The sequence below is a fragment of the Stegodyphus dumicola genome, chromosome 2 (genome assembly GCF_044657685.1).
Source record: "Stegodyphus dumicola isolate Sdum_Otavi_A_Nest chromosome 2, ASM4465768v1".
Taxonomy (NCBI): domain Eukaryota; kingdom Metazoa; phylum Arthropoda; class Arachnida; order Araneae; family Eresidae; genus Stegodyphus; species Stegodyphus dumicola.
Window position 1 is genome coordinate 54614439 of NC_140769.1, and position 27042 is coordinate 54641480.

At 31.9% G+C, this 27042-nt stretch overlaps 1 protein-coding gene across 2 annotated transcripts in view; it reads right to left on the minus strand.

Annotated features, from left to right (window-relative positions):
• Nucleotides 1-6311: 6311 nt before the first annotated feature.
• Nucleotides 6312-27042, minus strand: part of LOC118203791 (uncharacterized) — a 51623-nt gene continuing 30892 nt past the window's right edge. For both annotated transcript variants that reach the window (XM_035376085.2, XM_035376078.2), the window contains exon 6: nucleotides 6312-11300. In XM_035376085.2, coding sequence (XP_035231976.1) covers nucleotides 9840-11300 — 1461 coding nt within the window. In that variant the 3' untranslated portion in view covers nucleotides 6312-9839. The remainder of the gene's footprint in view (nucleotides 11301-27042) is intronic.

The window sequence follows — 27042 nt, forward strand, 5'->3', positions numbered from 1 at the left end:
AGGAATCGAGACAGACGAATCAAAAATAATCGCTGTGCAAAAGTATCCGCCGCCAAATACGGCGAAGAAGCACTCTTCTTTTCTAGGACTTTGTTCATATTATAGGTCCTTTATAAAATATTTTGCAGCTATTGCTGAACCATAGTTAAAGTTAAAAAGGAAAAAGGAATGATTCTCGTGGACGGTCGAAGCCAATAGTGCTTTCGAAAAATTAAAGCAAGCATTAACGCAAGCCCCTGTTTTGAAATTTCCTGAAAACGATGAGAATTTAGAAATTTCAGCGGATGCTTCGGATTATGCGGTAGGAGCTGTACTTTCGCAAAATCAACAGCCCGTGGCATTTTTAGTAGAACTTTAAATCAAACACAAAGAAATTATTCCGCGACTGAGAGAGAGGCACTTGCAGTTCTGTTAGCAGTGCAAAAGTTCCGAGTCTATTTTGGAAGGGCGCCAATAACAGTGTATTCTGATCATGCGGCGGTAGCTAAATTGTACTCAGGGAAAAACTTATCCCCAAGGTTAATAAGATGGGCACTCAAGTTACAAGAGTATAATCTGGTAATTAAGCACACCCCCCGAAAAGGAAAATATCGTAGCAGATGCCCTATCCAGAATAAAAATAGATGAAGAAGATAATACTGTAAAGGTGGCAGTGCTCACAGCATGTACGATACATTCCCGAGAAATTGTAATAACCGAACTGGATGAGGATCCTGAATTTAAAAATATTTATGATTATTTAAAGGATCCTGAAAATTTTAGCCACCAAGATATTGTGGCGATAAGAAATAGGGCGGCCCATTACGAGCTAATAGATGGTCTATTATCTTATACAAAAACTATGAATTCCAACAACGAATTTCGACCTGTTATCCCAGCTAGTCTTAGATTAAATATACTTCAGGAGTTACACGACCTCCCCTTTAGCTTCTCATGCTGGTATTCGAAAAACCATCCAACGCGTACGCGAAGCAGTTTATTTTCCTGAGCTGCAAAAGTTAACAAGGGCGTATGTCCACTACTGCCCAACATGTCAAGCAGTTAATTATATTAATTTCCGCTCGGCCGGGTTTCTAAATAGCATTAAATCGGAATTTCCAAATGAAATAATTGGCATCGATTTATTGGGCCCTTTCCCAAAAAGTCAGTTAAATAAAAGTCGGTATCTCCTTGTTATGGTTGATCATTCTAGTAAGTGGACCGAATTTGTTCCCTTAAAACGAGCCTCCGCGAAATTATTTAATGATTTTATTTTAAATAAATATATTTTAAAATACGGGGCGCCCCTAAAAGTTATATCGGATATAGGTCCTCAATTTGTAAGTAATATATTTGAAGACATGTGCCAAAAACTGAGCATACGTCATTTAAAAATGGTTCCGTATCGGCCGCAATCAAATATAGCGGAACGGGTCAATAGAAATATAGTGAAAATTATCCGTAGTTATGTTAAAAAGTTTCATAAAAGCTGGGATAACTATGTCAATGAATTAGCTTTCGCCCTTAGGACCGCAAAACATGATACGACGGGCAAAACTCCTGCTGGGTTATTTTAAGGCAGAAAGATTATAACGCCGTTAGATAAATTATTTTATGTTCAACAAAGAGCCCCAGAATTTAAAATGGGCGATATGGAAAAATTAATTAAAGAAGCAAAAAAGAACTATCTGAAGTAGCACAAAGAAAACAGAAGCTCTATTATGATATGAAACGACGGGGAGTAACTTATAAAGTAGGGGATGAAGTGTTAAAAATTAAGCATTCACTTTCTTCAGCACCAGAAGATATAACTGCCAAATTTTATCCACGATTTGAAGGACCATATGTCATAGAAAAAGTAACTCAGGCTGTAGTGGTGTTAAAAGCCAGGAATACTGAAACCTGCACTGCAAACGTTGACCAGATAAAACCATTTTATAATCGTAATAAAATGCCAATATTTCAAGATCTTTTGCAGGATCAGGCACGGCAGGCACAAGCTCCAGAGGTGGAACAACGACAATCACAAGGGCAAGCCATTAGTAGACAGGAGCAATTGAAAAGAAAGTTCCCCCGTTGGAAAACTGAAGGTAACAAGAAAAAGAAACCGTTCCACCGACCAGAAAAGAGAGGGCATGACCACCCCCAGAATGAAGGGAGAAGTACGACTAATGCAAAGAGGGCCAGGAGAAATGATAATTTTATTTAATAAATTCTGGCAAGAAAGAAGTTTTAGTCTGAAAGACTTTTGAAATGTAGTATTTCAAAGTAGAAGAGTTGGCACTTGCTTGGAAAAGAACAGAAGTTAACAATGTACTACTAATGTATGTTTTAAAATGCGTAAAATTAACGGCATGTTAATATGTCCTTATATACAATGTGAACTGTTATCTTTAAAGTTAAGAAATACTGTGATATGTTAAAAGTGAAAATATTAGAGTAATGCCAAAAATTTTAACTTATTGGTGTGACTGTAAAAAGAGCAAATTATTGTGAATATGTGTTAAAGGTTGAATGAATGTAGTTAGGCTCTCTGACGCTACACTTCAGAGTTAGCCACTTTTCAGAATAGTACCTCAGGGTTTAGAGATGAATATAAGGTGTGTTCTGAGGTCTTGTTATGTTGAAGTTTAACACGTTAGTATTTTGATTGCAGGCGGTAGTGTTGAACATTTGTACATAGACACGCTCGTGTTTGGTGTTTTTCTTCACAACACATGTCAGAGAGCACGGGGAGATAATTAAATAACGTCATGAATGAAATAAGAATGTTAAAAGAGAAATATAAGTATTCATGTTACTTGCCATTTAATTGTGTAACATTTCATTAAGCATCTGGAAGGGACCAGATTTCAACTAAGAAACTCCTGTTTAGATGCAGTACAGATGAAAAAATCTTGTCCATGGAGTTGATAATGTAAAAACGACTTTTTTAATTTCTAGTTTCTAGTGAGAAATGTTTGTAAAATATTGGCCTCGCGTTAGATTCTAGAGCTAAAAGTTTTCAACAAGGTCGTTTTAGACCTCAGTTTCAAACTAATTAACTCTGGCGGGAAGTATGTAAGGATCCTAAGTTTTACTAACGTTTATTTTATTTTAAATCTTTACTATCACTTCTTATTTTCTACTTCCGGCCAGAATTAAAAGCTTTAAATTATTTATGTAAATTTGTCTTGCTAACGCCAAGTACTTAAGTTGTGGCTTTTTGCCAAGCAAGAGAGAGGAAGGAGTTATTAGAAGCAAGCCGCTTGCCATAGTAGTTTTACTCGGTTGCTGGTTGCCTTCAAGGCCAGAGGTTTAGTCCTCTTGATAACTTCAAACGTATCGTAGTTTTAGCAGCTCTCTGTACTACATACAGATTTTGTTAAATAACGGCCAATCTTAAAGTTAGACACCTGTATATTAATTCAAAGTTAGTTTTAGTTAGAGTTTTAGTTAGTAGTTTTATATTCTTACGTTCAGACCACAAGTGGTTGGTCTCTGTATTCCGAAGTTCTGGAAATCTCTGTAAAGATAGAAAAATAAAGGGTTTCGTATACCCTTCCTGTGTGTATTGTCTACTGCACAATTTATTGAACATAGCTTGAGTAAGCTCCCTGTTCCGAGTCAGGACAGTTCATGTTTCCAAAGCAGGTAAAGAGGAACACAAGACCTGATAATATTGTTGCGTGCTTACGAATTCGTAATAGATTGAATGCACAGAGGTCCGATGATTGGTTGATCAAATTTATTTTGTCAAAAGACACACCTCCGAGTTCTGGAACTTTACACAGAAATAATTTTACAGGTGTTCGCAGTATCACAGAGTACAATCAGTAGTTATACTTCAAACACTCTGAAGTCGCTATTAACTAATAGCTCACAACAACAACAACAACAGAGAGCAGATGCTCTTTCGGGTCTCGTAATAGTTTTCATTCGGCCTCCGAGATATTTCTAGTACTTTCTGCTTCTCGAAATGACTGGAAGGAACATAAGGATCAAATACAGTTATATTTATACATGAAATCAATTGCATTTATTCAGTTACCATACTTATTACAGTGATACAGAACCCGGACCAAAATGTCACCAAACGGTCACCAAGTTTGGCAACTTTTGGCGATTTTTCTCCAAATTTGGAGACAAAAATTAGTCTTCAAAACCATTGCCAGCTTAGTGATATCTCCCCAAATTAGCGAGATAACGATTTACTCAATGTTAAATAGACTTGCCTCTGTATTCTAATTTTTCCGGCAAGCTTCGTTCCTTTAGATTTTCATGTTACACTGTACAAAAGAAATAGAACAGTTTCACATATAACTGCACTAAAAGCATCTATCTATGTATGAAATTTAGCAATATGTATCTTTCAGGCCTCTTATTCGACTTATTGTGGAAACAAGTTTAGACACAAAGAACATGAGCATTGCGCATTATAACATCATAAATTCTCTACTTCAATGGTTCCCTCAAAAAATGGGTCGTGATACAATATTTGCCTGGTCAAGAAGAGTTTTGAAATATTTTGTTTTATTATATAACTATGGCTATTTATATGAAATTATTCATTCATTTGTAGTTGTTAACTAATTATACACGATTAATTAGTCCATTTCTATAAGTATGCATATTCATTTCTTTCATTTCTTATCGCCATACCCGTGGCCGTGTAATTAAGAGAGCTGAATATTGGAGTTCTACCTGGGTTCGATCCCATTCGAATGCTCTGGCTTCATAGTTGGTTTCCACTTTTTCCCCATGGGAATGGGAGCCAGTATCAGTTAGAAAGTCCTCCACAAAGGTATCCTTTCCCTTAGGGAGATTACCTTCGTGAGTTTTGCCAATATTCAAATAATCTACTCGAATCTCAGTTTTCAATGGTTCCATGAAAAATGGGTCATGATAAATATTTGCCTGGTTAGGAAGAGTTTTGAAATATTTTATTTTATCATAAAACTATGAATATTTATTTGAAATCATTCATTCATTTGTAGTTGTTACTGATTATACATGATTGTTTAGTCCATTTATATAAGTATGCATATTTATTTCTTCCATTTCTTATCGGCATACCAGTGGCCGAGTAATTAAGACGACTGAATATTGGAAGTTTGACTTGGGTTCGATCCCAATCGAATGCTCTGTCTTCATGGTTGGTTTCCACTTTTTACCCATGGGAATGCGAGCCAGTGTCCGTTAGAAAGTCCTCCACAAAGGCATCCTTCCCCTTAGGGAGATTGCTTTCGTGAGTTTTGCCCATATTCAAATAAGCTACTCGTTTCTCAACTTTCTGCTTTTCTCTGTTATCCTTTTTCTATACGTACATGTGGGTCGCAAAAAGGATCGTTCATGTATGGATATGCATAAAACACTAAAAGTTTAGGAAACATTGATCTACCCAAATGTATTTAATGAAACCGGATCCTCAAACAATTGGTTATTCGGAGCCCATACATAGATACCGTTTGTGTTTCTAGGATTGTGTAAGGAGTTCGAATCCTTTTGAAGTCACTGCACATTTTTCAGATCTTCTACTCCGAAGCCAAATGCCTAATGGTGACGAAACATTTTTACGTTAATGCAGTTAAACATTTTTACGTCATATTCTTTACTTGTATTTGAAAATTAAGCATAGTTTCGGTTTGAATTCCACCAGACATTTTTAAGGTATTCGACTTTACGAAATTGCAACTAACCTCGAATAACAGAAAACAGAAATCATTAAGAAGTCTGTTAAAAATATCCATCCGTAAACATAAATAAAAGAAAATTTAAAAAGGGGCAGAAAGAATGCAATGAGTGAAAAACATGTTTCTTTATTTACGCTTTTCCACTTATTTGTTTCCATTCCCCTCGTTCCAAATGTTTAATTGCGTTTCTTAAGAAATTTATTGTATTTTTTATTCATTTCATTCTACGGGTATATAATTCTGTAGCTAAAATTAAGATATGGAATTTCGTTTTCGAAAATAAATTTATAAAAGTCTTCCATTCATATGTAGGCTCACCAGCAACTAGAGCTGAAATCGCTTAATACTGGTAGTTTGACTCAAATCCCGTTAAACTGGTTGCATGGGAGTTTCAGTGCTTCTCCATCTGAAGCGTGAATAAGAGCCATTTTATGTTAAAATATCCATGGAAAAATGCATTTTAGGTAGATAACTGTTACGTGGTTTGGTATTTTCAAAATAATGCTAATCTCATACGCGTGTTCCATAACAACTACATGTCGTTATACAGTTAGTCAGCGCTTACTCTAACAAAAACTCTGTGATATATTTAAACAAAACATTCATGAAACTATATTCATGAAATCTAAGGACAAAAGAAAAAACATGATTAAATCAAAATTATCAGTACAACGTATTTTATTCAGAAAAATATTTCATTACAGTTGCAAAAGAATTGTTAGAATTCTTAAATACATGTTATATTTGGCATGTTTTCAGATTTCAGTTCATCATTTTTTCTTCTGTCTTGAATCAAAAGGAATGCCGCCTGCATTGTTCACAGTAGAATGAATTCAAGTATCTCATAATTCTGTGGAAACTTTGATTGTAACACGAATTGCTAATAAAAGAAGGTTTATTTGGTATAGCTAATTCATTATGGTTGTACAACGTAGAGTTTATACCGTTAAATAGGATTTTATTTTAAATTGGAATAGGATAAGGGCGTGGAAATCTCTGTGTCTAAATAAATTGCTATTAATTCTCCTTTGTATACCGGTTTTTGAAGCTGCTTCTGTATTGCAGCTAAATTGAAAGAATTCAGATAATTTTAGTTTAAAGGAAATGGAGGGTTTGAATTGGGGAGGGAATATGTATCATTCACATCAAAGTTTCGGTTTGCAGAAAGGCGATGAGCAAAGGAATTAATTTGATTGAGATATTGGTAATTATTGGTAATAATAACTTAATGTGATAATAATAATGTTATAATTCTGGTTTACATTTTAAAATGAAAGAACTGAACCAACTCTGGTATTTTTATCACCATTATGATCTCCAGCTTCACCTCGAGAAAAAGTGGATTCAGTTGTCAGTTTTCCTTGTCAACAATTAAGTTTATTCTTAGCTTTACAGCATGATACTATGAAATGAATTAACCACTCTGTTTTCACACCCATTACTATTTATTATTAATTATTGGTAATAATAACTTAATGTGATAATAATAATGTTATAATTCTGGTTTACATTTTAAAATGAAAGAACTGAACCAACTCTGGTATTTTTATCACCATTATGATCTCCAGCTTCACCTCGAGAAAAAGTGGATTCAGTTGTCAGTTTTCCTTGTCAACAATTAAGTTTATGCTTAGCTTTACAGCATGATACGATGAAATGAATCAACCACTCTGTTTTCACACCCATTACTATTTCCACCTTCCTTTTTAGAAAAAAAATGGATGTGGAATAGATTTATGCATTTGAAATATAAGTTGGTGCTTCGTTTCATAAGTTAAGCTGAAAATACTAATTAATATCTGTGATTTTAAAACCATATTTATCACTTTTGCCTTGAGAAAAAGTTGAATTCGGAAAAGGCTTTTGATATTCGCTATTTAAGTTAGTATTTTGGTTTACAACCTAAGGAAACGAAACAATTTATGTATTTTCAAAACCATTAACATCTCCAACTTTACCTTCAGAATAAAAGACATTTGGAAGAAGTTACCTGCCTTGGTTAAATTAATTTTTTCTTGAGTAAGGCTGGGGAATCCATCAATTCTTGTATTTTGATAACCATTGTTATTCCAACCGTCTTATCAAGAATAAAGTGGATTTGGAGTAGGTTTCTGATATTCATTATTTAATTTCATGTTTTGACTTATAGTGTGAGGCTGAAAAAAATGAAATCTGTTCGGATAACCTTTATTATTCAAACTTCCTCCTTAAAAATAGGCTGGAATTGGAATAAATAAATTCCTGGTATTCATCATTTAAATTAATGTTTTGATGTGTGTTTTGATAACCGTTATTATTTCAATCTTCCTTTTGAGAATAAGGAGAATTTTGTAAAGGTTCCTGATATTCATTATTTAAATTAGTGTTTTGATTTATAGCATAAAGCTGAGGAAACGTATTATCACCTGCGGTTTGATATCCGTTATTATCCCAACGATCTTCTTGAGAATAAGGTGGATATTGGACGGCTTCCTGGTACTTATTATATAAGTCAATGTTTTGATTTACAGCATCCGGCTGAAAAAATGAATCACTGTCTGTGTTTTGATAAACTTTATTATTCAAACTTTCATCTTGAGGATAAGGTGGATTCAGAATAGGTTCCTGATATTCATTATTTAAATTAGAGTTTCGATTTACAGAGTATGGCTGAGGAAAGGAATCAATCCCCTTTTCTTGATACTCGTTATTATTAAAAGCGTCTTTGAATATGGTGGGTTTAGGATAAGTTTGGGAATATGGGGGTTTAGGATAAGTTTAAGAATATGGGGGCTTACGATAGGTTCGAGAATATGGTGGGTTTAGGATAGGTTCCTGATATTCATTATTTAGTTTAGAGATTTGATTTACAGCGTAAGGCTGAGGAAACAAATCACTCCTTGTGTTATCATAACCTTCATTATTAAAACTTTCTCCTTGAGGATAAGATGGATTCAGAATAGGTTTCTGATAATCGTTATTTAAATTAGTGTTTTGATTTACAGCGTATGGCTGAGGAAAGGAATCAATCCCCGTGTCTTGATACCCGTTATTATCAAAAGCGTCTTTGAATATGGGGGTTTATAATAAGTTTTAGAATATGGGGGTTCAAGATAGGTTCGAGAATATGGTGAGTTTAAGATACGTTCCTGATATTCATTATTTAGTTTAGAGATTTGACTGTAAGGCTGAGGAAACAAATCAGTCCTTGTGTTATTATAACCTTCATTATTAAAACTTTTTCCTTGAGAATAAGATGGATTTGGAATAGGTTCCTGATATTCATTATTTAGTTTAGTGTTTTGGTTTACAGTGTATGAGTGAGGAAACGAATCAATTTCTGCATTTTGACTCCCGTTATTACTCCAGCCGTCTACTTGCGAATAAGATGGGTCTAGGATAGGTTCATGATATTCATCATTTAGTTTAGCGTTTTGATTTATAGCGTAAATCTGAGGAAATGAATCAATCCCTATTTTTTGATACACGTTATTATTCCATCCGTCTTCTTGAGAAAAAGGTAGGTTTCGGATAGGTTCCAGATAGTCATAATTTAGTTTAGTGTTTTGATTTATAGAGTAAGGCTGAGGAAATGAATCAATCCCTGTCTTTTGAAACGCGTTATTATTCCGACCGTCTTCTTGAGAATAGAGCGGGTTTAGGATAGGTTCCTGATATTTATTATTTAGTACAGTGTCTTCATTTATAGTATAAGCCTGAGGAAACGAAACAGTCTCTACTTTCTTATAACCGTTACTACTCCAGCTACCTTCTTGAGAATTAGGTGGGCTTAGGACAGGTACCTGATATTCGTTATTTAGTTTAGTGTTTCGGTTTACAGCGTAAGGCTGCGGAAACGAATTAGTCCCTATGTTTTGATTACCTTTATTATTCAAACTTTCTCCTTGAGAATGGGGTGAATTCGGAATATGTTCCTGATATTCATTATTTAGTACAGTGTCTTCATTTATAGTGTAAGCCTGAGGAAAAGAATCAATCTCTACATTCTGATAACCGTTACTATTCCAGCTATCTTCTTGAGAAATAGGTGGGTTTAGGACAGATACCTGATATTTATTATTTAGTTTAGTGTTTATATTTATAGCGTAAGGATGAGGAAATGAATCAGTCTCTGTGTTTTCATGATCTTTATTATTTAAACTTTCTCCTTGCGAATGAACTAAATTTGGAATGGTTTTCTGATATTCATTATTTAATACAGTTTTTTTCATTTATAGCGTAAGCCTTAGGAAACGAGTCAATCTCTGCATTTTGATAACCGTTATTACTCCAACTATTTTCTTGAGAATAAGGTGGGTTTAGGACAGGTACCTGATATTCATTATTTAGTTTAGTGTTTTGGTTTATAGCGTAAGACTGATGATACGGATCAATCTCTATATTTTGATACCTGTTATTATTCCATCCGTCTTCTTGAGAATAAAGTGGATTTGGAATAGATTTTTGATATTCAATACTTAATTTAGTTTTTCGATTTACAATGTATGGCTGAGGAAACGAGTCAATCCCCCTATTTTTATAACCATTATTATTCCAGCCTTCTCCTTGAGATAAGGGTGCGTCTCGAGAGTAAGGTGGATTTGAAATTGGTTCATGATATTGACTTTTTAAGATACTGTTTTGATTTATGGCATGATACTGAGGAAACGAATCAACCACTGTATTTTGATGATCGTAATTAAGCCTACTTTCGGTTCGAGAAAAAGGTACATTCTGAATGATTTTCTCGCATTCATTATCTAAGTTAATGTTTTGATTTACAGGATAAAGTTGAGAAAAAATATTGTGCCCTATGTTTTGAGAACCGCTTTTATTTTCTGCTTTGCCTTGAGAAAGAGATGGTTTTGAAGTTGATTGTATATGTCCATTTTTTACGTTCGTGTTTTGTTTTCCATTGTAAGACTGAAAAAACGAATTAACTCCGATATTTTCATAGTTATTATTAGTTTCGTCTGCTGAATCTGATATAGTATTTTGACTTTTAACTAAAGATTCTGAATCACCTTGAGAAACAAATAAATTAAGTATGGTTGAGTGGTTTTTATTTTTAAAATTAGTATTTTTATTTACAGTGAGATTCTCAGAAAGCAGTTTACCCTGTTCGTTTTTTTCATCATTGTTGTTTGAAATGTTTTCATCTAATATAACGGTTTCGGGAATTTTATTTTTAACTAAATAGGGAAAAATTTTGTTGTTTTGATATACATCCGAATTTTGAGACACTGTTACAATCTTTACTCTATTATCGCTTGCACGTTTTAGGCTAGCTGTGATAGCAGTTGATGCGAAGGATGATGCATCTGATTTATTCACATTACTTTCGAACTTTATATCGTCTGTTTCAGGATTAGAAATAACAATAAATTCTTCACTCTGATCATTATAATTATAATAATCTGGATTATAATAATTTAAGTCCCAGTTACAGTCATATTTTAAGTCACCGCAATAATAATCGCTGTAGTAATAAGCACAGCAATAATAATTGTAATAACAGTCATCATAATTGTATTCCGAGCCATCATAGTAGTAATCTAGTACGTTATACAGGTATTCTAAGCAATTGTTATAATAGTCGTCGTAGTAGGAGCCATTGTAATAATAGTCATCGCAATCGTCTTCTGATAGCTGACATATGGCTGCTAAGCACTATATGATAAAAGAAAAATGAAGATTAAAATCAAATTGCTCAAAAATAAGAAGATACATTTAAACATACTTTTTATTTTTACCTTATTTAATACTTCTGTTTATCACATTTTTCTGTTTACGTAATGAGAAAATTCAATGAAATAATACATCCTTAGAATTTCATTGCATTTTTCCATTGGTTGAAAATAAATTATCTGTTCAGTTGTGGGAAAATAGTGTTTTCTCCAAATCTTATAGTAATTAAAATATCCGTTTTTGGCAATTATACTGATTTGTATTAAAATTTTCATTATTCTTTTGAACTAAATTAAATTTATTATGGAATTAGATAGTTTTCCTGATATTCGTTATTGCTAATATAATTTGTTAGGAAAAGAAATATAAGATATTCTACATTTATTTAAACTTTCGTGATATTTTTATTATTGATGTATCCCCAATGTGTGTTTCCTTAAAATAACAGTAATTAATTTTTCATTTTGTCCGGAAACTTATCTGCAGTTTTCAGAATTTCTCAATATTCTCCGAAAGAAGAGTTAAAATTACAAAGCCTAGACTTTATTCCTTAAAAAGACTACTACATCATCTTATCGTTCTGTCGAAATGAATTTTAAGTAACAAATGTTCCATTTCATTTTCTTGATTAAGATGTTTAGCAATAAACTAGCTCTATAACATGTACACTGCACAAAAAAAAGGGGGAGGACAGTTCTATATCTCCCGTTCTACTGGGCCGATTGACAAAATTCAAATTGCGTTTTTCATGTCTCGAAAGCGCGACTTATGATATATATTATATTTATATATAGCACTGTTCTAACATAGGTATTTTGACACAAAATCGGACATTTTCTGAAATAACATACCAATTTTTTTCACATTTCGATTCTGCCACTCAAATTATGCCTAGATATTAAATTTTGAAATATTTGGTGCTAAATATATGGAGAAATTCAAAAATTCATGTTGGCGAAATTTTTTCAGGTTGGCCAAGAATAATTCACTTGGCGAACTTCTTAATATATGGCAAACAAGTTTCCTTTCCCTTCCACTATGCCGGAGCGGAAAAAAAAAAGACACCTCGTTCCTACCTTTTTACATTGTGTATTAGCGGGAAAAAAATTCACATCGTTTCTACTTCCAAATAATTTTAGCAAAGTGTTTAAACCACATCTAATGTTTTATCGCACTCAACAAGTATGCGAAATTTCAAAACGCGCCAATACATAAATTCACGTATATCTTCGGAAATTTTGAATAAGAAATTGTAATTTTTTGCAGATATGCTTAGAAATACGTCTACTTTAAGATGATGGTAAAAATTTTATAAATTATAATTCAAATTTGAGAAATTTATTAAAATTATTTAAAAACACAAATTTTAAAAACAAATCATGAAAAATGATTGAATTTTATTTGGAATGAACTTGAATTTCGAAATGTAAAAGGAAGAATCAAATAAACTTAAAAAAAAGAGAGATTAATAAATATATACCAAACTCAATTAACATTGAGGAGCTAAAATTTTGAGAGCTAACTTTTTAAAAAGCACTCGTGCAATTTAAAAAAAACTTAACAGTTTGGCGTATTTTAAGTCGTAGAATCGAAATATGGAAAAACATTTGTATATGTTATTTTAGAAAAGGTCCGACTTTGTGTCGAAATACCTATAATAGAACAATGCTATATATAAATCAAATACATATCCTAAGTCGCGCTTTCGAGACATGAAAAACGCAAGTTGAATTTCGTCAATCGACCCAGTAGAACGGGAAACATAGAACTGTCCCCCTCCCCACTTTTTTTCTCTTTTTTTCGCAGTGTACATTATAAGCGGAGTAATAGCAGACCAGCGTAAAACTACTTGAATCATCCAAATTTCTCCTTCTATGATAACAGGTCAGCGGCAGTACAACGCAAGTAAGAGAAAAAAGTATATTTCTAATAAAGTCCATGGTAATTATACTCTGATGCCACTGGAAAGAAATGGGAAGAAATGTCCCCGGTCGACAAGTTTTCATTCTAAAATGTGGATTTGATTTTTGATGTATTAATGTTTTAGAGAAAGAGAATGAATTAATATAGATTAGAAGATTTGGCAATTAACAAATGTCTCAAAATAGCTATGACTTAATTAAAATATTTACCATCTGATTAAAATTCTGCTGTTAAAAATAGAATTATTCCCCCCTCTCCCCACCTTTTTTTTTTTTTTTTTTTTTATATATATATATAATGATATTTGTAAAGAGAAACGCATCGATACTGTTGCATTTATATAACTTTCATACTGTTAAACTTGAAAGAAAACTGAATAGCTATATTTATATGTTAAAAACACACGTAACATTATTAATGCGCTTATCCGAACCCTAGATTTTTTGCATTTTGAAAGTATTCTCTTAAATAAAAAAAAAGTACATTGCAATGCAATCGATAATTGACTCAAGAAACGCAAAAATTATATCAGGATTTTATTTTGAATATTTTGAAGTGATTTAATTAAAAATTTGTGCTTAAAATATTTTCTTCGGCATATGAAGTTAAACATACAAAAAATATTCTGTTGTCCATAATTCTTAAAGTCCTGTAAAATTTAAGCTACTGAAAGACATTAAAGCACACCCTCAAAAATGAATTGCATACATTTTAAACATTTGAAGAAAAATTGATGAAGCTCAGACATCTCATTTTGTGTTTCTACAATATTTGTTAGCTGATGCATTTTAAATCTTACTTTATCATCTGATGCTATAATTTTAATTGTACGTTTGTTTCTTTGGAAGTATTTTCCACTTGACATCTGATAACAGAATTAAGCATTATTTATATTATTAACTAGGCATTCTAAATCTGAATTTCTTGAAAAGAGTGTAAATTAATGTCAGTTTTTTAGCTATATATGATAAATAAGAATTCTTGTTTCCCTACGCATAAATAATATCTAAAAGATTTATCAGAAAAAATATTTAAAACACGCTGCTGAAGATTTTGTAAATCAGTTTGTAAGAAAGAAACGTATTGAAAAAATATATTAATTACTTTCTGAATTTTACAGCAGATTTAACTTTGCACGCTTTTTTAATGAATTGATAAGGTTGTGATAATTAAAGACAATTTTTAATTTGGAAACTATGAATGGAAGATTCCTGATTTAGGAATTTTCTTGTGGATTTTGTATTTAATATTACAGAAATTTAGGAACGTACTTGCAAAGGGGAGAAACAGATTGAAAAAGCCCTCTTTTCTTGATGCTGAGTCTCTTGATAACAGTGGCATTTTATTATGCATAAGACTGCTATGAAATTTGAATATAAGCTACAGAAATTCAGTAGCAAGTAATAGCAGACCAGCGTAAAACTACTTGAATCATCCAAATTTCTCCTTCTATGATAACAGGTCAGCGGCAGTACAACGCAAGTAAGAGAAAAAAGTATATTTCTAATAAAGTCCATGGTAATTATACTCTGATGCCACTGGAAAGAAATGGGAAGAAATGTCCCCGTTCGACAAGTTTTCATTCTAAAATGTGGATTTGATTTTTGATGTATTAATGTTTTAGAGAAAGAGAATGAATTAATATAGATTAGAAGATTTGGCAATTAACAAATGTCTCAAAATAGCTATGACTTGATTAAAATATTTACCATCTGATTAAAATTCTGCTGTTAAAAATAGAATTATTCCCCCCTCTCCCCACCTTTTTTTTTTATTTTTTTATTTATTTTTTATTTTTTATAATGATATTTGTAAAGAGAAACGCATCGATACTGTTGCATTTATATAACTTTCATACTGTTAAACTTGAAAGAAAACTGAATGGCTATATTTATATGTTAAAAATACACGTAACATTATTAATGCGCTTATCCGAACCCTAGATTTTTTGCATTTTGAAAGTATTCTCTTAAATAAAAAAAAAGTACATTGCAATGCAATCGATAATTGACTCAAATAATCGATAATTGACTCAGTTACGGAATTCGATTACTTTTGGAGGCCCACCAGCGGCCGAGCGGTAAAGTCGCTGAACACTGGTAGTTCGGTCCGAGGTTCGAATCCCGCGAACGGGCTGGCTGCATGGGTGTTTTCATGGTTTTCCCCATGTGTAACGTGTGTACGAGCCAGTTTCCCTTAGAAAGTCCTCCACGAAAGGCATCCCTCCTCTTAGGCAGATAGCCCTAGTGTGCTTTGCCATAATTAAATACACCACCACCGATTACTTTTGGTTATCAAAGAAATGATTTTTGTGTGTCATTAATTAATGAAATTCTTGTAGATCTTGAAAAGAAAATAAATTGATCCCATAGAAGCAGATAATTAAAATAATGAATACTTCAGATAATTCATATGGTGAGAAAACATGGGAGACAAAAAAAGTGAATTTAAAAAATACTAGTAAAAAATGTAATCTTTGATGAATTGAAAAATATTTAAAACTCAATATGCACAAGCAAAGCAATGTGCAGGTATATTCAGTAGAAACGAATAATGGTATTTTGTTATACATTGATTTATCAGGTGAATATTTGTATATAAATCTATAGATAAAACTTAACATATGTATTAATTTGCAGAATTTTATATTTCATAACAGATTGTTGAAAGAAAGAGGACGATATTTTCTAAACTTAAAAAATTTTATATATTTAGAACTAATTAAAGTCAAACAATAAACAGTTATCGGAGAGGTCAACAGCAAGAATCAGGATAATATTTGTAAATTTTGCAGGACTAGTTTCGATGGTTTTCGTTTGGATATAAGGGAACTGATATCAGTTTTTCTTATGTGCGTGCTCATTATGGATTCTATGGAAATGAAAGAGCTGATTTCTTAGCTAAAGACGCCTTAAATTTACCCATAGATATCAATATCATTCCAAAGAGCTATTGAAAATGCTTTCATAAGAAGAAACTTTAGTCTCAGTGGAATGATAATATATTTCATCTTATACTGCTGATTGCACAAAAAAGATCTTTCCCTCTGTTTATTATAGACTGCAAAAAAAAAACTTACTTCAAGATGTGGAACATTTGAATTTTTTCATGTCCTACCTTTGATGGCCCTAGATTATACTTGCAGAATGATTTGAAATTGCTCGGCATGACTTCGCCAATGAGCATATCTGTTTTCGTGAAATCCAGACTGCTGTTTTTCTTCGTTTCGTTTGTACATGCAATATTGAATGTTTTAGTTAATTTACTTTTATAAGCCCTCTGTTGTACATCTGTGGCACACTGGAGATTGTATGCGTTCAAAGTAAAAAAGACTACAGAGCCATTGAAACTAGTCCTGCAAAATTTACGAATATTACGCTGATTCTTGTTGTTTGACTTCACCATTAGTCATTATTCGGCGTGTTAAACAGTTGTTCATACTGATGCCTATATTATTAGGTAATTTCTATTGTATGAAAAAAGATTTTAATATGTCTGAAGCTTTTACGTTCATTATTTTACAAATCGTTCTTATCGAAACAACATTTTGTTAAGATATGTAGTCTTATATTAAATATATACTTTTATTCAGATATTCTGAATACAAAGTAAGTAAATATATGTAGAACTTATAAAAACAGTGAGTTAAAAAATGAAATAATATTTTATTACACACAGTGGTCCAATAAAACAGACTATATTCAATAAAGGCGTTATAGCGAGCCTTTGCAACAGTCTCAGATAGGTAAGTTATAGAATAAATAAGATGTGAGTTTTATACTTTCCCTTTTCAACGCCTAAAATTCGCAGGTCGGTCCAACCTAATATCCTAAGTTTTTGAGATAAGAATGTGGTATGTAAAGACTCGAAAGAGACGTCTTAGCGTAAAAGTAAATGAAGGCAAAGACTTGAAATAGATGTCTTGGGGACAGTCGCAATGGCAGAGATTTTAGCGGACATATGGGCGTCTTAAAGACGGCATGATGCGATGTTTTTGCAACATTATGCGCGAAGTGATTGCTAACCGTCATTACATCACCGTGCTACTTGAATTCCTCTATCGGAACTCACTCACTTGGTTTAGTACTTTTGATACTCATGGAAGTATAGATGTAATGTCAGTTTGTTAACATTCTTCATAAATTAGCCATCGCGTTGTTTTGGATAGCTCAAATTGTCTGAAAATGTTTACTCTATAGAATCAATCATCTTAGAGAGAACGGCAGGGTTAAAAAATAAAAACTTTGAGAAATAAGATGGCTGTAGCATCATAAGAATCTGCTTCTGAACAAACAGACGAAAACTTCTTTATTAAATGTCTTTGATCAAACTGCAACATCGCTCACAATAGTAGAAAGTTGTTTTAATACTCTTTGAACTCAACGCGCAGTTTCGGATGATGTCAATAGTCATATTTCTTCTACACATAATATTCTAACGACCAATCAGTTTTTAACAGCCAGATACAGCCATTTTCAACAAGCTTTAAGCACATGATATGGCTTTGGTTTGAAATCTAAGCTTAACATACATAAAAATATGCTGTTTTATCTTTTTAGTTTTAAATCAACGGGAACACTGCAAACATTTAAATAAATTAACAGCAAACTTAATTTTGAATGGTATCGAAAGAAACATAAGCGATCCGAAGAACAAGAAAATTTGGTAAATTGGAGCTCTCCTGTACTTCTGTTACAGGCATTTAAAATCAACTTAATCCACAAGTGCAGTTGAATTTATTTAAGGTAATGTTATCCAGTGTTATTTAGGTAGCTAAAGACATTTTCACAGAAACTTTCCTGAGAGAAAAGGGCTCACATTCACATTATACATGATGTAACCTCGAAAATATCCATGCGGGTGCTCATTTGTCTGTTTCATAGCCAAGAAGATGCTGAATATGCCGTCAGATGACTTTCATCAGCAAGATCGTTAACAATATCAGTGATAACAGGTAAAATTTGGATTCATAAACTGGAATATAATAAAAATTGTTAAATTATCTGCTAAAAGTAAATTATTCATTCCCAAAATTAAATCAAGGGTGAAGCTATTAACCTTGTTTTAATCTTGACTTTATCTGAAATACATGAATAACGTAAATAAAGATAGTAGGTGCACACAGGTAGGAGCTCTCCTGTTAGCTTCACCCCTTGTATCTTAGAGCTGGCAGCTCTTCTTTCAAATTTTTTTTAAAAACTACACCACTCTACGCGCATTAATTTTGGCTTTGATTGTTTCACGACTACTTGAAAGGTTAACACTCCGATCTCTTTGAGTCTAAACTGATTTAATCCATGTTCTGTTGTAAATAATGTTCTTTAATGTCATTTATAATTTCAATTTTACATTCCTTATGATGTTTATATTTCCTTTATTGCCCTGTACTTTTTTATTTGAATACTTATTTAATTTCTAAGTGAACTTATACTCAAGATTAAACTTTTGAAAAATTATAGATAAATTCTAATTTTCTGCTTATTATAATTTTGGTTATTACCATTTCCTACGTTTTCTAACTGCTTTCGGATTAACCATGCCTTTGCATTAACCCTAGAGAGTCACATTAGAGCCTTAACGTCAGTCCTAGAGCCCTGTTAATCGTTAGTCTACGTAATGTGAAAAATATTAACAACTGAAATAATTTAAACTAATAATAATTTTAATTATACAAAAAAATGTTATTTTTTGCATTAATTAAACTTTTCACTATGCGCATACGACTCGGAATTTTCTTGCAGTTCTCAAAAGTCTCCATCTTTGTTGCAGGCAGTTCCGGATGAATATCGTCCTTTCTAATATCACCTTCAATTCTGCCCAGAGCACTACTGACGCATTCCTAGCTAATAAACGATCGATTCTGGACCTCTCTTTTTCTTTCTTTTTTTTTTTTTTTTTAGTCCAAAGGGATTTGAATCCCGAAGGACTATTAGTTTCGTTTTGGCATTTTGCGTCGGACTCATAAATGTCGGTTCACTTTTCAAACTGTTGCCACAAAATGTTAAAGTCCTGCATTATATTTGAAGAAATTAAATAATGAAAAATCTGCATAAATGTATGTACATTTCTCGTATTGTGATAAAACAACGGTACATAGAGTCATCGAATTTTGAATAACGTAATCCTCCAACGAATATGAGCATGTGGAAGACCAAATTTGAAATTTGTTTTATGATCGATTTCCTATTTTTTAAAACTTTGACGAATTTTTGATTAACAAACTCAAGGATTTCAAAGCGAGCAATGGCAACGTTGTGCAGAAAAAACATTTTTATCTCCAGCGCGTGAGTCTCTGTATCGGAAATTCTAAAGATATGCTCGTTTTAAAACTATTTTGCGATATTGCTGTTGCACTGGATCTTATGGTTTAAGTGCGAGGAACGTGATATTTAATAAAGAAAGGTAACACACAAAATGTTAAAAAACGCCCCTTTGGACGTAATTTAAAATCTGAAACATTTCAGATTTTTTTTTCGTTATTGAATTAAGATTTCAAAATCCCCCTTAACTTATCTGATAGGTCTATCGAAGTTAGATTATTAGTTAGGCGACCGATGTTTTAGTTTTAAATTATAGGCAGGTTTCCAATTTTGACTAAATTTTTTCAACAAATTCTTATCCTCGGCCTATATTCGGAAATGTATGCTACATATTTCCATACCTTTAAAAATGGCTACTAATTCTTGAGATCATGGCTTAAAGAATATGTCAAACTGTGTTTAGTCTTCTTCGAATCTTACGACCTTTCGTCACTTCTAGCCTAATTTAAATGCGTGGTACTTTGTTTTGGCTAGTTACTCATAAAACTACTCTTTCCTTCTTTTAACGCCTTCATTCTTATAATTTTGTGAAACAAATTAAATTTGTGTTTCATAAGGATATTTATTATTTCTTTAGTTAAACTGCGCTAAATGAGTTTAATGGTGAGATGCATTTGAATTTTTTACGTCAAATTTCAAAGTAAGGCTGTAGTGACATTACCTGCACGCGCATTTCGTGTTTGGAACGAAGTACATATTCAGTTTATTTGTTGCATAAACGATTTTTTTATTAGAAATGACTGGAAATACACTGGACTTTCCAAAAAACAGACAGACGAATTTTTTAAAATTTTTTTGTTGTTGATGTTGCTTTTTAAGCTTTATTTACGTCTGATTCAATGAAGTCTACAGTAGCAATTTCGAACCCTACTTTCAGTGTTCCCCGAAAGATAATTTGAAAACCATTGATCTAAATATTGTCTTTTAGACATTTTAACAACATATGACTCTTTTCAAGCTTACAATTTTGCGCTTAGCCAGATATGTTTTATCTTATATGTGCTTGAGGTTTTTGTACATTTTGGGTGCAAAAACATGGCTAATAATATGTTTTTGTGTTTAATAACATTACTGCTAATTATTACTTTCCATGGAATTTTGAACAATCTTTGTATAGTTAAAAACACTTTTACAATTATCTTTTTATTTCAAACACCAGCGTAAAAGCATCATGGAGCCTTTATTCTATACTTAATCATGTTTAGCGCCTTTTGATAGATTTCTTTTGAACTTTTCGCTGTGTAAATTTAAAATAATTGCTTCTTCGATTTACAAAAAAAAAAAAAAAATTACGTCACCATTCAACTTACGAAAATTTTCTATGAATGTTCTACTTTCATAAATCGAAAGGAACATTATTTTCTCTTCCTAGTAAAAATTTAATTTTTTAAATAAACAAGATGGCTCGTAGTTACTTTATTCCGAAATTTATTGAAGTTGCAGTGTATAAATTTTGCAACGCAGTACTCAGACAAGTTATTAGTTTCTGTTTAATGTATTTAATCTTTTAGTAGCTCTTTAAATTTTTCTCTATATATATATTTATTTTTACACGCTTATAAATACACCTTTAAAATTATTCCCCAAACTGATTGTAAACTTAATTTTCAAACATGTTTGAAAGCTATTTTACAAACTAAATTTTAATCCCAGTCTGCAAAAAAGAAGAGAGATGAAAATAGTAATAGCTTATTTTTAAATAGTATGTAAATTTCTTTAGAAAGTCTTAAATTTTGCATTATTTTAACCCTTCCCCCCCCCCACAAATTAGTGGTGTATTAATACTTCCCCCTCCCAGCAATGTCTTGCTGAGGTGAAAAGTATCAATACACCACTAATAATGTGTCAATACAATTTCATTTGGCCTCCAATTAAAACAAGGTTTTGCGCACCCACCGTTCTAATAACCTAATGCCATTTATTATTTTAGCTTCATGTTCAACTTCATGTTTATTTTAGCTTCATGTATTTGAAGAAATTTTCAATTTCTGTGTTCAAATTTAAAAACAGAATATGAGATTTTCTCATGGTCTTTTACAAAGCTATTGAGTTGAATCTAATAACAGGAAGCGTATTTCGTGTAAAAAAAAAATCAAAGAGGATTTTAAAGGTGTGTTGTTGACAATGAATTATGGCAAAGCACTCAAAATCCTGAGAAGTCTAAAGTTTTATGACCCATAAAATAGTTGGTTGTGTATACTATTTGTTAAAGATTCGTAAAGATGAGAAAATATCGATACTAATTATCGATATTTTCTCAGACTACTGTATTTAACTTTTTATTGCAAAGCAAAAAAAAAAAAACTTTTTGGTACTTGTATTGAATTTCAGTACACACCTAATTGACTTTCAACATTTAGCATGCAAAATTTGAAAGACGGTTAACTGAAAGTTTTATCCTTATTTCAGAAAATTTTACTGTGTAATCAAACGATGTGATTCTCTTTCGCAACAAATGCAAAATTTCTTCTAACGGTAAGTTAAAAATCCGATTTATGAAAAATATATCATTATGAAAATAACATGTCTATTTTGTTGGATGATTATTGTTGCGATTTTCTTGTTGAACATAAATAAAAATAGATCAGAATTGTAATTCTGCAGCAATCTTGCATCATTCATTCCTAATAAAGTTCAGCGGCAAGACAATTTTTTTAAACGTGTCTTTTTTAGTCCAAAGGGGCTTTGTCCCTGAAGAACTATTGTTTTTGTTTTGCGATTTTACGTTGAAAACTTTAAAAGGATGTATCACTTTTCAAAATGTTGCCACCTAATGTTAGAGTCCTGCATTATATTTGACGAAATTAAATAATGAAACATCTGCATAAATGTATGTCTATTTCTCGCATTGTGATAAACAACGGTACCTAGAGCCATCAATTTTGAAGGACATAATCCTACTGCGCATGTGGAAGCCCAAATTTGAAATTTGTTTTATTATCGATTTCATATTTTGTAAAACTTTAACGAATTTTTGATTAACAAACTCATCGATTTAAAAGTGAACAGTGACAATACTCTGTGGAGGGGGGGGGGTTATCTCCAGCGCGCGGAACTGTGTATCGGAAATTCTAAAGATATACTCATTTTAAAATTATTTTGCGGCATTGCTGTTGAACTGAATTTTATAGTTTAAGCGCAAAGAACATGATGTTCAATAAATAAAGGTAACACACAAAACGTTAAAAAAAAGCCCCTTTGGACGTAATTTAAAATCTGAAACCTCTATAATTACGTTATAAAATACATTCTCCCTCCTTTCCGCATGCTTTTGTGGTGTAACTGGGAGCACACTCGGTTTGCGTATTCGGAAGGTCAGGAGTTCGAATCTTGGCGAGGGCATTGCACAATTTTCACTGTCTTCAGCAACAAAAAACCTAATGTATATAGTGGCGCCCAAACTAAAATTTGGTGGACGATCATTCGTCACCACTAGAACTTGGAGATCGAGCCTCTTTATCCTCGTGGAAGGCATATTATATTTTTGACATGTCCAGCAACAAAAAAAAAAAAAAAAAAAAAAAAAAACCTAACGACTCTACATTGGTGCCCGAACTGTAACGTGGTGGATGATAATTCATCATCACCAGGCGACTGGGTCCCCTCATTTCCATTTTGTCCTTAAAATGAGGAGTATGTAAGCTATTTTCTTCCTCTTTTCCACATGCCTTCGGGGTGAAACTAAAAGCACACTCGATGCGTATTCGGAAGATCTGGAATTCGAATCCCCGCGAGGGTTTTGCAAATTTTTTACGTTTCCCGCAACAAAAAGTCTAATGATTCTACGATGTTACAAAAATCCTTTACATATACTGCTTTTGATAACGATATCTTAAATTAAACAATTATTTTTTTTTAAACAGTTCGAAGTCGATCTACTATGTTCCGAAAACGACGAGAGTTTGAGGCCATCTAATATAAGCAAAAAAGCAGAAAATGTGGCAAAAAAAAATTGCAAAATTTCTCTAGGAATATCAGTGCTCAACAATCCACGAGCTCCCAAGTTTGTAATCAGTTATTAAGTTTTTCAAGAGTTCTTAACAGGAAATTTGAACTCGCTTCGCATTCTCGTGAGATTTGTTTCTTTGCTCCTACCAGCAAATCTCTAAACACATCTCAGTTTTTGACTAATAATCACATTATTGTCATTCCCCGCGCTTCTATACACTGAATTCAATTTCTAATGATTTCGTTTTCCTCTTCAAACTGGAAATGTAACTAAAAGGACGATGCTTTAGTAATGTTTTGTATTCAGCTGAAATCGACTTTTAACGGATTAATAGAGAGTTTGAGGAATGGAAATACCATGTGAGATCATTGCATGCTTTGGTAGCGAAAACAGAATAAATAAATTCAGTATCTATTTTTGTAAAATTCTAAATCTTTACGTTATCTCTGATGTATAGAAATAAATTTAAAAAATAGTCTGAATGCAAAAGAGCCTTCAATACTTTGTGATTTCACTTTTTTATTTAACAAAAATATGAAATTTGATGTTAAAATAATAATGATTGTATATAAGTTAAGAGAACACACCCCTTTTGCTAACATTCAAAGATACTTTCTATTACTAAGCCAGGAGACTCCCACAGTCGTGAAGAAATAGCACACAGAGGAAAGTATTTAAACTGCCCTTTTATTTGACTTGCCAACTCTTCAACAAAAATGCTTAAGACTAACAGGCTGACTCATCAACCTACACCGGTGAATAGACTTTAACTAAACCGCCAAAACGGCGTATCAGCAACTCAGTTTAACAGCAGAAAGGACACAATAGCCAAAGAATCTCTAATCTTAGAGATTCTTTGCAATAGCCACGTGCGCTAGGCTAGCGAAATCACACTCTGACTAACTTTTTCTTTTCACCCGTTTAAATTCTCTTCTTCACTTTAACTTAATTTGCTTGCATTCTGGAGAGAAAATGCGACGGGAAATTTAGGAGTTCAGAAAAGATAACAAAAATTAGAATAATTAATTATTTAAACTAAGGGAAACCTTACAGTATGCTGCATTAATAAGGATTTAATTCCATTTATAACTAGAACATTATATTTGTGATAGATGATTTTTCAACTGTCATTTACTTTATTGAACCATTTTCCGGAATAAAGTCTTATAAATACGGAGTTATGATTTTCATTATATTCTAACTAAGAAAATATATATTCGTATTTATTCATTAATTCAAAATTTATGGCGGAGCCTTCAGTTATGTACAATTCCAATTATCCGAAACGAAGATAATTGGAATTCATGTAATCTAGATCTATCGTCCTTTTTCAAGATTTAATACGCTTCTCTCCAATATATTACCACATTTTCAACTTTATTAGCTTATATATTTGGTGAAAATAGATGATACAGTGTACAGCTTCTTAAAATGCTTTAAAACTGATTTTTACAAATGCATGGGACGTATGTGGAATATATAATCCATAAGTCCCAAGGGATTAGAAATTATTTATTGTGCATAGACAAATTATTCTTTGCTTACTTGGTGAGTAATTTTATCATATTGCATCAGTCAAAGTATAATATCATGGTTAAATTTTTGATGGCTAAAACAAGTTATGTTTTACATAAATAATAATTTCTTTATTAAATTTTAGACAGTGAAACTCAAAAACGAAATTGTACTTGCATATTTAAGTTTTAAAATAAATAAAAAAATTAATTTCATCGTTTTCTATTTGTATTTATTTTACATTTTATTCAATATGCTTATGATTGTTTTCTATTTTATATTTCGTTCTTTTTATATTTATCTTCATTATGTTCTCTTTTTATTGTTTTTAATGCTATTATTGTGTGCTCAAGAAATTAAAACAATTCTATTGTTTAATATCACTAAAAATGTTTTAAAATATTTCAATTTTTTTTAGCTGTACAATTGTTTTTTGGAGCGAAACGTGATAAATGAAAAGATAAAACTCCCACACTCACATAAAAATAAATAATATCTGACTTAGAGGGAAAAAGACTACCAAATTATTTGGATTTTTCATTTATCTTGATGGGCTGGGATCTTCGTGAGTCCGTGTATCTGGTGCCCTGTAGAATTTCAGGTTTAACACTGCTGTACATCAACTGATAATCAGTTCAACAATTTAAAATGTATTTCCTACAAGTAAAATGGCTTAGTCAGACCCAAATATTTAAATCGTAATTATAAAATTTGCGACAAAAATTTTTAATTTAAATTCTGAAATAATTCACTGATCCAAACCCATCATCATTTAATTAACCACTGTCCCAAATTTGTATTACTGGATATTAGCTGTAGATTATTTATCCATAAATTCAAGTTTTTAACCTCTATGCAGAATTTAAAATCTTGATAATAACCATTTGTCAAATCAGTACGATCATAGTTTTTTTAAAAAGGCCTCTATAGAAATGCAACGCGAAATCTTTCAAATTTAGGGATGATAATGCTTTGTTAATTTAACTTCACGTTATACTTTTTATGATGATTTTTTCTTATGACAGTTTTAAATTTTCTTTTGGTACCAGTAACTACAATTATCAGAAAAATTTGAAACACTTTGCATAAAACATTTTACTAAAACAGCTGAATTCAACTAGAAAGTTTCACGCTTCTAGAGTTTTTTAATTTGTAAATTATCTCATCGATATCTCTCATTGAAATAATTATAATTTACCTGGATAAATCAAACTATTTATAAGTATTAAATATTTTCTTCAATGTTGTTCGTGAATCTCTTGTAGATCTCAGAGAAATCACAAATTTTCGTGAAATTTGTCTTCGAAATATAAAATAAAGAAATCTGAAATTTCCTGAAAAATCTCAGCAGCCTAAAAACTTAATTTCTTTAAAATTCATAAATTATCTGCCATGTCATAAACACAAGTTAATGGAGTTTCAAATTCACTCACTAAAACTATTAGTATAATAAATATTTATTCTCTGACTGTTCTTAATCTTCTTTAACTGTTACAGTTTTTTCCGATTCGGATGGAATTTTGTTGAGTTGGTCTTCATATTCCAAAGGAAAATATAATTCAGAATCGAAGCTATATTAATAATTGTCCTATATAATATTGCAATTTAAATCCAAATTAAAGGACATTTATTTGTGGTTAAAACTGAATCCATTCTCATTAAACCTCGCTTAAGTTTTAGCTCTGCAAATATTGGGCTGCGACCCTTCCCAGAAAAAAGCTATCGCAAAGCGAAATCACTTAACGAGGTATTCTTATAGCAATTATTTTTTTATTGTAAAAATAATTTGAAAATTAATCTGGCAATGAGGAAAAGCTAAAATCAAAGTTTTAAAAATAATTCAATCCATAAGCGAGGTGATCGCAAAAGATAGAAAGAATTCTGAAGACATTTTAATTCAACTGTGGATATTACATGTGTGAATACAACAGCTTTTAGCCCGTTTAAAAAATATTCTTATTCGTAGCCCAAAAGGGACGTTAGTCTCGAAACGACATTTTGCGTCGAAACATTTAAA